The sequence below is a fragment of the Protobothrops mucrosquamatus genome, unplaced genomic scaffold (assembly GCF_001527695.2).
Source record: "Protobothrops mucrosquamatus isolate PMUCROS unplaced genomic scaffold, P.Mucros_1.0 scaffold_65, whole genome shotgun sequence".
In the NCBI taxonomy this organism is placed as follows: domain Eukaryota; kingdom Metazoa; phylum Chordata; class Lepidosauria; order Squamata; family Viperidae; genus Protobothrops; species Protobothrops mucrosquamatus.
Window position 1 is genome coordinate 1,299,335 of NW_015386141.1, and position 11,955 is coordinate 1,311,289.

The 11,955-nt window shown below is 35.2% G+C and overlaps 1 protein-coding gene across 1 annotated transcript in view; it reads left to right on the plus strand.

Annotated features, from left to right (window-relative positions):
• Positions 1 to 4,457: 4,457 nt before the first annotated feature.
• EPYC (epiphycan) overlaps positions 4,458 to 11,955 on the plus strand; it is a 21,773-nt gene continuing 14,275 nt past the window's right edge. Inside the window, 1 exon segment of the mRNA XM_029283527.1 lies at positions 4,458 to 4,625. Within this exon segment, the coding sequence (XP_029139360.1) occupies positions 4,458 to 4,625 (168 nt within the window).

Below are 11,955 nucleotides of genomic sequence, written 5' to 3' on the forward strand. Positions count from 1 at the left end.
ATCAACCGACTATCATACTCCTCTTATTTTGGAATCATGCCAGCAACCGGTCATGCACAAACAAGCGAAGCCTCATCTGTGGGATGCAGACAGCACACAAAACCATGCATTCTCCAGTCTGCAGAAAAAACTTTCTCCACGGAACTGGTCCCTGGTGCCCAAAAAGTTGGGGACCTCTGATTTAGGACATTTCCCACATTGTTTTCAGGTATTTTTTTAGTTACTCTTATCCATCATCAACATTTTCTGAAATCAAAGTGGAGCACAAAACATGAGAACAATTAGAGCGCGTTAAATTTCTATAAAGCTACATTATTATTTGTTTTGATATCTCCAACAAGGCCCAGGGATATTGAAATGCCCATAGACCCACATCTAGTGTAATTCTTAGTTTTTGTTTTTAAAAAAAAATATTTTAAAATTAAAAAGGAAGTGGGACAGCAAAGTACCACTCTCCTGAACCAGGAATGCTCCAAAATACTTTTGAAGAAAGTAAGAAAGGGCTGTTAAACTGTGATAAAATAATGTATGATAATCTACACAAAATGCCCATCAATAACTTACTCTATTAAGTAAAATCCCATAGTAGATTTAAAATAAATGTATTACTGCATGTGGCATGCACTACTCTATGATCAATTTAACATAATACTTAAACTCTACAGACCTGAAATTTGTTTATATTTCACCGTTAATTTTAATAATATTTAATATTTATTTAAATTTATATAATTGTTTTTATATAGTTTATTCTGTTGCATTATTGTACACCTCCAAGAATCATCTTGAATAAAATTTTTGGCTATATAAATTTGACTAATATATAAAAATAATAAAGAAGAAAAACTTTATTCATTTAGTCATTAGGCAAGACATATTCTTTATTTTCACTTGAGGACAATTGAATCAAATGATTGAGCTGTCAATTTCTTGAAAAAAGAAATAGCCTCAGTCCCTTATGTTTTTGTTTTAGGGCATATAAAGAAAAGTTTTACATATAAAAACCCAACTGGCATTATAAAACAAATGTGTATGTTTTACTAAAAATAATAAAAAGGTGATTTTGACTGTAGTTAATATATTTAAACTTTGCCTTTTTTTATTGCTCTGTATAAAAGAAATGGCATTAAGTATTCCAGCTTTCTGTTTGTTCTTGAAAATGGCATGAACGATGAATTAGTTGTTTCAATAAAAGCTTTGAAACATAATCTTCCTCAAAAATAAATTACACTTAACTACTGTACAAGGTTGGGCATTCAGAAGATGTTATCTGATTTGCTAAAACACCAAGAAATTCTCAGGATTTGATCTTTACCACATCATCCTCCCTCAATCTCAGACCAGACCACAACTGGCTAGGGTCAAATACTATCAACTCTTCATTGATTCAGACTCAGTGACTTCTATGTCATTTGAGAAGGCAGAAGTGAAAGGTAAGGGTTCTGGTTTATCTTTTTGTCATTTATAAGAAATGAGTTATGCCTGGGAACACACACAAATGCATGCACAGGCATGCACGCGCGTGCACACACACACACACACACACACAAACAAACACACAAATCAAATTATATGCTTATTTTTAAAGTATTTTTAAAAAGAGTAACTTTGAAAAGAGTAATAATTATAAGCTTTTATATAATTTATATCAAAATAAATATCTCTTCTGCAAATCAATAGAATGATACTAAGTTCCAGGATTTTACTTATTAAAACTGAACTTTCCAAACAGCACGGTTGATCTGTCTGTCTGTCTGTCTGTCTGTCTGTCTGTCTGTCTGTCTGTCTGTCTCTCTCTCTCTCTCTCTCTCTCTATCCATCCATCCATCCATCCATCCATCCATCCATCCATCCATCCATCTATTTATATCATTATCTGTAAACAATATCAAAAATATTATTTTCTGAACAGTTTTAATTTGGCAATCATTTGTATATTAATAACCTGAAAAACAAAGCCTAATATAACTTAGTACTATTATTTTTAAAAAATCTGGATGGTATTATTCAGTGAATCAAGTGATCGATTTGGAGCTGGAAGAGATGTGACTTTATATGGCTCAAAAGACCATAGACTCAGTTTTTCAGTATATCTTTATCTCATCAAATTCAAAATGTCAAATAAATATCTATGGTTCTTCTATATTAAAAGTTCTAGTTAACATTTATGATAGCAAAATAGCCCTAGACTACAAACTTGTAAAACTCAGTGCACATTTTGGAATAACATGTAAATAGAGAGACAAACTATCAAAGCATCTCATTTAATGTTTGTACCAAGGTATTTGTTATCTTTGTCCAGCCACTGAAAAGTATACTTCTTTTAGTAGTATGATACATTGAAAGAATATTCTAAATAAAGCATAAAGTACACTTAGCCTTTGAATAAAAAAAAGAAGAGTGATTTAGTTGCCTTTAGGTTCTGCCTATTAACTATTTTAAAAAAGAAACCTGAAATTATACAAGAGGAAAATGAAGGCCTTGTGCTGTTTACTATTCCCACTGGAATCTCATCCCCTCATGAGGAAATCTGTTTCATAAAGGCCTTCTTTCAAGTGTTTAATATCAGAATGTTTGAGTCAAGGCAACCTCAACAGTAAAAATGTTTCATGAATTTCTAATATTATAAATAGTTTATAAATGATTTCTTTTTTAAAAAAATAAAAGGCATGAGTGAAGTAGTCTGTTTTCAGACATCAGATTTATGCATACTTTTCCTCCCATATCAGTACTTTTATTGTTCAGTATACGTGAAGAATGAAAATGAAATTTTGTTTGGGAATATTTATATTTGCTTAAGACCCATTATGATGAGTGGTATGCAAGATGCAAATAGCAAAGAGAGTTAACAAAAACTGCATTGTAAAACAGTCATTAGATTAAAAAAAATAAAGTTAGTCATCTAAATCTGCTTTAAATGTCAAGAAAAGAATATAAAAGTTATAGATATGAATCATTCAAAAGAACTGCCTTTATTTGCTCAATATCCATTATTATCAAATATTTTCATCCACCCCATTGTAGCAGCTTGCCCATTTAATCATGGTTGTTATGATTATGCCTGGGTAATTCTTCTGAAATATAATCTTGGTGAATTCTTCTGCAGTATAATGCTTGGGGAGCATACCTTTAAATTAATTCCCTCAATCTAAATCCAATTCCAGAGGTATTCAGTCTGGACTCATATTGTCTAGTCTTCCCACTGGTCATGCTCTCCTAGTTTGCTAATTATTTGCCTACTTGCTCTATCTTGCACACAATCATACACACAATATATATTTTAAATATACTGTGTGTGTACACACACACACACAATATATATATATATATATATATATAATTTGCAAAGAAAAAAACTAACTTTAAACAAGTCAAGGCTTGTGTGTGCATTTGTGTGTTGTGTGACTTGTTTGAAGTCAGTTATTTTTTCTTTGCAAAGTATCCAATAAATTGCTGTGATTAGTATACAACAAACTAAAGTATGCTGCCCAAAACGGATAGGAGCATTAGAGACAATATAACATGGGAAAGCATACTTTGAAAATCTATAGAGATTCGCTGTTATCCAGGTCATGGCTGTCTCAAAGGTGCTTTTTCAAAAGGCAACTGGACATTCTTTGTTTTTCCTTGAAGACATTTCGCTTCTCATCCAAAAAACTTAATCACTTCTGCTATCCAGAAGTGAAATGTCTTCCATCCTTCCGAGGTCAGTAAAATAAGGACCCAGATTGTTGGGGGCAATATGTAAACCACTTAGAGAGGGCTGTAAAGCACTGTGAAGCTGTATATTAGTCTAAGTGCAATTGCTATTATTATTATCAACTGATCATTCTGATAACAAGATAAACAGGCCAGACAGACTAGCCCTAAGCCACAGTAGTCTTAAGATAGACCCCTGAAATAAACTGAATCTAGAAATTTGTGCTGGGGAGATTTCATATGTGAGTATGTAGTCATTGTGAGATGTATTATTATATGGTACTGCTTTAACTAGCCTCTAGCTAGAAATCCAAAAGGGGTCTTATTATTATGAATGTATCAGTCCAATAATATACATAACTCCCTGTTCCAGCAGGGGATGCCCCTTGAAGACAGTTATGAGTGCAGAGCGCAATTATCTACCCACTTTCCCTATGCAGGGAAATGGTGTTTCCATGAAGACACCAGGAGTTCTGTTAAATTCAGATATATTAAATATATAAATACATTTGACAGTGTTATTTTATGTAGCAAAAATAAAGAAACCATTCTTCTGAAACATATGCATTCTAATTTTATTTCAGTTTAAATGACTAATTTCTAGGCATACATTTATTTTATTTTAGAAACGCCCTAGTTTATTAGCATTCTAAATTGATTCAATTTCAATAATAATATTTCATAGTCTGTTTTCAATCAGATTGGTGATCAGCACTTTTATATGTATATATACTTTTGTCCCTCAAAAGGATTGAAGAATGAAACCTTTTGCAGAAATTTCGATGGGATATTTTATCTTTGATGCTATTATAGCTGCTCCTACAATGAGTTCTGTAACTTATGTTTCCAAAACATATGAAATAGCTTTTGAAAACCTGGATAACTTATATGACCATGCTGAAGAACTTTATATTGATCAAACACAGGTAAATTATGCATGCTGTCTTTAATTATTACACAGCACATATTGCTGAAAGATGATGAGTGATTCTGAATGTGGGACAGACCAATCTTAGTTAAGAATAGATCTTGGGGAAAGAAAAATCATGGAAGAAAAGAAAAGAAGTGAAAGAAACTAAAGTGAAGTAGAATGGCTTTAGGAATAAAGCACACAGTCCTGTGTGAAAATAGATTACAAGTAAGATTAATCTTCCATACGGAAAGAGAATGTGGAAGTTGCTTGGAATACCATAGAATAAAACAGAATTATTGTACGAAATGCTAGAGAAATGTGTAAAGTTAAGCAAATGGGAAGTATGAAAAAGAATATTTGGTGGATTCAGGAAGTGAAAGAGGCTCTAGAGCAGACATGTCAAACTTGCGATGTCACGTGACATCGTGCAACATATCAGGGCGGTTTTGCCATTGCCAGCAATGGGGTGGGCATAGCTTCTGGATGACGCATCCGGCACATGGGCCAGCAGTTTGACACCCCTGCTCTAGAGGAAAAAAATGGAGGGAACAGAATGACTGATAAATATGAAACCAGAGGAAAGAAATTGTATAATAGGAATAGAGAGAAATAAATAAACATTTAGGACACAGTCAAGCATGGCAAGAAACTATTTACTTTTTTAAAATTTAATTTTTTAAAAAATTGTTTTGGAAATGGGTTGTGAAGGGCTAAACTATGGGCTTCCAGCAGAGTGGATGGAATTAGAAATGGTAGACTGAAGACTGATGACCATGAAGAATGCAGCACTGGCCAGTAGATCAACTCTTCAAACCTTTGTGAATAAATGAGAGGACCAGACATCACTCATAAATGTTTCAGACAGTTGTGCCTCATGAGGAAAACAGAAAACCACAGTCTCCACCCAATTTTGAGCATTGGGAGATGAGGGAATAGTTACCTTACTCAAACCATGGTTGGTTTCCTTTTCTAGTCACATTCAGAAATTGTTGTTAACTACTTTTCCGCTATTAGAAATCTTCAGATCGAGAGGTCTGAAAACAATGAGTGAGTCTGCTTCCAGTCTCATCATTGATCGTGCCTGGAACAGAACCTATCTTGTGAAAAATAAACCACTAGAACGTTAAGAGCTAAATGTGACTTTCAGCTGTTGTAAGTATTCTATATTATGGTTTCTTATTTGAGACTTGAAGTTGTTCTCGAGATGTTTGGGAAAGTTAATTTTCTTTGCAGATTGCAACTTTAGGAAATGATCTTGGTTTCCAGCACATTGCCTTTTTCATTCTTCTCACTGTATTGGTGAAAATCTTCAGAATGGGTAGTTAGTAGATTGAAATAGAAGACTGGTGAGGGTAAAGGTTCATTCTCCGAGCTTGTGGGTTGGTTTCTGAACATTTCATTATCAGGCTAGGTAACATTTTCAGTAGAGTTTAGGGGATATCAGTGTCAGTATTCTGTTTATAAGGGCTTATAAGGTCTGCACAAAAAATAGAAGACTGGATTCATTTGAATAATCTTGTTGTGATAGCTAACAATAGTGGAAAGTGCTGAAAATGTACTGTTCTTCAAAACTCTGCAGATGAGATGATATATTGGCTTCAATTTCTCATTTGGTTTCCAAGTCCTAGGAACTTGGAACTTTTTGAAAGATTTCCTGCTAAGGGAGTTACTGTTCAGAAGAGAAGACTTAAGGGAAAAATATTATTCAAGTAAATAATTTATGTGGGTGTTTCCAAGCAGAGACAACAGGAAAAAGGAAATGTTACAAGGAGGCAAACATGAGAATAAGGAAGATACGGTTAGGTCCAGCAGGAGAAAGGGACTAGGAAGGAGTGCATTCAGAAGGGTAGTTTTTACTCATTTTTACTTTTAAGGTGAGTTTCAAAATGTTCCTGAAAATTACAAAATGTAATCTCATGTTTTTATCAATATTTCTTTTATGAGATTTATCAGAATTATCCCAAGAGTGCCTGCACATAAGTTTACTATTGGTAGAATATCCCATTTTTTTATAAATTATTAGAATGGACACAAGTTTAATGTCTCTTATTAGAAGTGTAAGAGTATTATAACAGCTACTTGACAACTACCGTACTCTGAGGATTATTCTGAAAGAAAAATAAGCAAAATAACACAACATAAAATGTGAATCAGTTGGCAAAAGATAGATTTGCAAAGTTAGACAGCACTGTAAATCTAAAAGCAAACTAAACCACAAATGGTTTTGAAAACAGACCCTTTTACTTTCAGCCTATGCTTCACATGTATAAAATTAAAATGTGCATACTGCTTCTCAGTCATAGAAAAGAAGAATTGATGTATTGTTATCTAATCACAGTCCCTTCTTACAATGTCTATAAAAAGACTTTGTCAGTCTTCAAAGTGGTATTTCCCTTCAGTGAAAGTTCAAGGGAAGCTCTACTTTGCAAATCAGCATGGCCATTTTTCATTTTAAAGTGAAGTCAAGCAGCGGTCTTGGCTGTGTTCTGCTTTATAATTCTTTGTAGCTGTGTTTTGCTTTATAATTCTTTCTGACTGTACTTGCTAAACTTCAGCAACTGTTTCTGCAGAAGGTGCTCTTCAAAAAGACAAGCAGACTTTATCTGGCATGGGTGGGGTAGAAATTTCCCAGCATGCTTTTGTCAAAACTGAAAAGGCTTCTGCCAAACACAGTATTTGGATAGAAGGCTCTCCTGGCCTTTAGCAAATGACAGGTAAGAGGTAGAGAGAAATTTTAAGCAACAGAAAAAGTTCTATTGAAGAAAATTGTCTCCTTGCAAATCCAGATCACTTTGCCCAATGGGTTGCCCATTAAAACAAATTAGACAGCATAGCAGATAGTCTTTAATATTTCTGAAAACTAAAAGGTGTGAAATTTCCTCTATTGGACACTTGAATAGTACACAAAAAGAAAAGGTGTAGTTTCTTTTGAGGAGCAGCTTTGCCCTGCTCAAATTGGTAAAGTTAGATTGGCATTACTGCATAGCACTCCCTGAGCATCCTCACTTTTTAAAATCCCATTAGACTATTAGTTATGATTAATGGGAGTCTGCTAAAAGTGACAACTAGTCAGAATCCCATCCCTTTCCTGGTTCATCCTTTAGCAAACAGCATTGTTATGGGGAGGCAAAAAGGTTCAAATAAGGTAGTGTAGATATATGGCAAAGCCTTTGAATTCTGCTAGAGACAGCTGGACTACAAGGACAACTAATAAGGGATAGTGTAAAACCAACTGCTCAATGCAAGCATTAAAAATAAAGTTAAACCTTAGATATTCTGGAGAAGTATGAATGCAAAAGTCATTGGGGAAGACTCCGATAATTGGAAGAACTGAAAGCAATAAAAAGGCAGAAAATGATAAAGTTGATCAATACATGCCACAAATTAGAATGCACAATAATTTAAATCATTATTTATTGTTATACTGTATGCTTGCTTTGGATTTGAAGAGAAATGTATGTGACACAAAACTTGAACAGCAAGCAGGCCACTGGACATATTGACCATTACAAAAGCATGATACACAATTAAGATTGTTTTGTGTGGACATTTTGTTGCCTGACTTTGCCCATTATGTTGAAAAGATTAAAAAAAGGCCAATTTCCAAAAGTGACATTCATAAAGTTGTACAATCATGTATTAACATCAAGCAAAGTTAAACTATTCCTCATATTTCATCTTTTCATAATTAAAGCTCCTGCCTATTTAAAGATCATAGTGACCATGACAAAAATATTTACAGAATGAATACGTGTACTGAAAAATAATTTTCACAACAAACAAGGGGATTCAAATAATCAAAATACTTAAAAACTAGACTTATAGCTTTGTTTTTGGAAAACACAGCTTCTAATAATTCTAAAGGACTGCTGTTGCCAAAATTAAAGGTAAAATTCTGATTGTTCAAAGAACAAGAAATAACCTTTCATGGCCACCAATCAGGGTAATTTCTATATTTAACTTATAACTGCCATTATAATAGTTTCTGCCATGAATGAAAATGTGCCCAACAGGTACTATATTGTGATCTACATCATTTGGACTGTCTGGAGTCTTAACCGGGGCAAGCCAATAAGTAAGCCATTAAAACCATTCCAGAATCCATTTTAAAATATAGCTCCTTTCATCTGAGGGAATAGTCTCATTTGAAAGAAATTGAAACTATATGCTTAGTCAAGAGGAAAAAGGTTGAATGAAAAAATCATAAACAAAGCAGAAGAATCCAATTATGGAGATTAATAATTTTATTTAATATTTTATTCTCTCAGCAATGCTAGTCACGATATGTAACTGGACACTGAGTGAACGTTTAATAGAAAACCCAGGACAGAAGGGCACTTTTCTTACCTTGTTAATATGCAGTCTTTATTAGAATCAGCTTATCTAGAAATTGTTTCAATCAATTTCATTTTTCTCAACTCAAGAGTATTCAATTTCCCTTAATTTTATATCTATAATAAAAACTGGAAATTCCTCATTTTCATATACGACAGGAGCATACAGGATTTACACAATTTTGTCTTGTGCACAAGTTGTGGCCTTTCCTACATCAGGAGTTTCTGCGTCAGTCCCTCAAGCCTTAGTCATTTCATGTTTGGACTACTGCAATATGCTCTCTGAGCTACCCTTAAAGACCATTTGGAAGCTACAGCTGCAGTGGTGGGATTCAAATATGTGAACAACCAGTTCTCTGTGTGGATGCCACTTCTGGAAGTCTGTTCTGGGCCTAGGCAACAAAAAATTAGCTACTGGTTCTGCCGAACTGGTGCGAACTGGCTGAATCCCACCACTGTACAGCTGGCTCAGAGTGCTGGCAGTTCTTAGCAGAAACTGATGTTATATAGTTTGGTAATGAAATATCTACAAGAAAACAACTAAGTTCAAAGAGCACCAAGGACCCCCCCCCCAATTCAACCCTTCTAAAGATACACCCTACCCTCAACATAATGGTATTTATAGAAAGGATAATTAAGTATCATGCTTTTCTCCCTTGGGTATTTATACAGTTATGACATGCCCAATTCCGTACATCTGTTAATCTCAGTACATTTTTTCCTAAAGTACGGTATAATTATCACTTAAAATTTCTTTTAGAAAAAGAGAGATTGTTTAGTATTCCACTGAGAAAAAATAAATGCTTGCCCTTCTCGTGAGTACAATATATTGCATATTTATAATACAAGCAATATACTGCAGTGCCAAGATATCTGAAATGCATTTCTCCCTCTAGGCTTCTTCCAGAAAACATCTGCCTTGATTTCCTGTTTCTTGGTCTTTTTTTTAAATTTGTCCCCAAGTCCATTTCTTTATACACTGTCTTCCTTTCAAAAATGACAGATGGCAACAATATGTTTTAAACACACACACATATACTCTAAGGATGAAAGATTCCATGGATGAGAATCCTCCAGGGGAAAACAACGCAAGAAGCTTGGGAAATTTTGAAAAGCAAGATAATAGAAGCCCAGTCTACCTTAATACCAACAAAGAGGAAAAATAACAGCTCTCAAAAGAAACCAGCATGGCTGCATAAAGAACTCTATGACAAATTGAAAGATAAAAAGGACAAGTATAGAAAGTGGAAAGAGGGGCATATAACTAAATCAGAATATCAACAAATAGTCCGAACCTGCAAAGATGAAGTGAGGGAAGCCAAGGCTCAAAATGAACTAAGTCTTGCGACCAAAGTCAAAAATAACAAAAAAAGCTTCTTTCAACATGTAAAAAACAAGAAAAAAGTGAAGGAAACGATTGGTCCATTAGTGGGGGAAAGTGGTAAGAAGGTGACTAGCAATAGGGAGAAAGCAGAACTATTTAACTCGTTTTTTGCATCTGTCTTTACACAAAGGGAAAAAACAGACCAACCTATCAAAAATAGTGCCATAAAAAACAGTATAGAAACACAAGTTAAGATAGGCAAGAAAATGATAAGTGAGCACCTGTCCAGCCTAGACGAGTTCAAATCACCAGGACCAGATGGATTACACCCCAAGGTTCTCAAGGAACTAGCAGATGTGATCTCAGAACCACTGAACTATATTTTTCAAAGATCTTGGAGAACTGGGGAACTACCAGAGGACTGGAAAAGAGCTGATGTAGTTCCCATCTTCAAAAAAGGGAAACAAAATGGATCCAGGAAATTATAGACCTATCAGCTTGACCTCAATACCTGGGAAGATTCTGGAAAAGATAATCAAACAACGAATCAGCGAACGCCTAGAGGCAAACAAAGTCATTACTAAAAGTCAACATGGGTTTGTCAAAAACAGATCATGCCAGACAAATCTTATTACATTCTTTGACCAAGTGACAAAATTAGTGGATCAGAGGAATGCTGTGGATATAATTTACTTGGACTTCAGTAAGGCATTTGATAAAGTAGATCACAACCTACTACTCGATAAGATAGAAAAATGTGGGTTAGACAGCATCACCACCAGATGGATTCTTAGCTGGCTGACCGGCCGTACTCAATGGAACCGCATCTACATGGAGGGAAGTTTGTAGTGGGGTGCCCCAGGGCTCTGTTCTAGGCCCAGTGCTCTTCAACATCTTCATCTTGATGGGGAACTCATCAAATTTGCGGATGACACCAAGCTGGCAGGCTTAAGATACAGGAGGACCTGGACAGACTTGAACACTGGGCGCTATCTAACAAAATGAAATTCAATGGTGAAAAAGTAAGGTTAGGCAAGAAAAACCAAATGTACAGGTATAGTATAGGGGGTACCTTGCTCAATAGTAGTAACTGTGAGAGGGATCTCGGAGTCCTAGTGGACAATCACTTAAATATGAGCCAGCAGTGTGCTGCAGCTGCCAAAAAAGCCAACACAGTGCTGGGCTGCATTAACAAAGGGATAGAATCAAGATCACATGAAGTATTAATACCACTTTACAATGCCTTAGTAAGGCCACACTTGGAATACTACATCCAGTTTTGGTCACCACGATGTAAAAAAGATGCTGAGACTCTAGAAAGAGTACAGAGAAGAGCAACAAAGATGATTAGGGGACTGGAGGCTAAAACATATAAGGAACGGTTGCTGGAATTGGGTATGTCTAGTTTAACGAAGAGAAGGATGAGGGGGGACATGATAGCAGTGTTACAATATCTCAGGGGCTGCCACAAAGAAGAGGGAGTCAAGCTATTCTCCAAAGCGCCTGATGGCAGGATGAGAAGCAACGGGTGGAAACTGATCAAGGAGAGAAGCAACTTAGAACTAAGGAGAAACTTCCTGACAGTTAGAACAATTAACCAATGGAACAACCTGCCTCCAGAAGCGGTGAATGCTCCAACACTGGAAGTTTTTAAGAAGAGACTGGACAGCCATTTGTCTGAAATG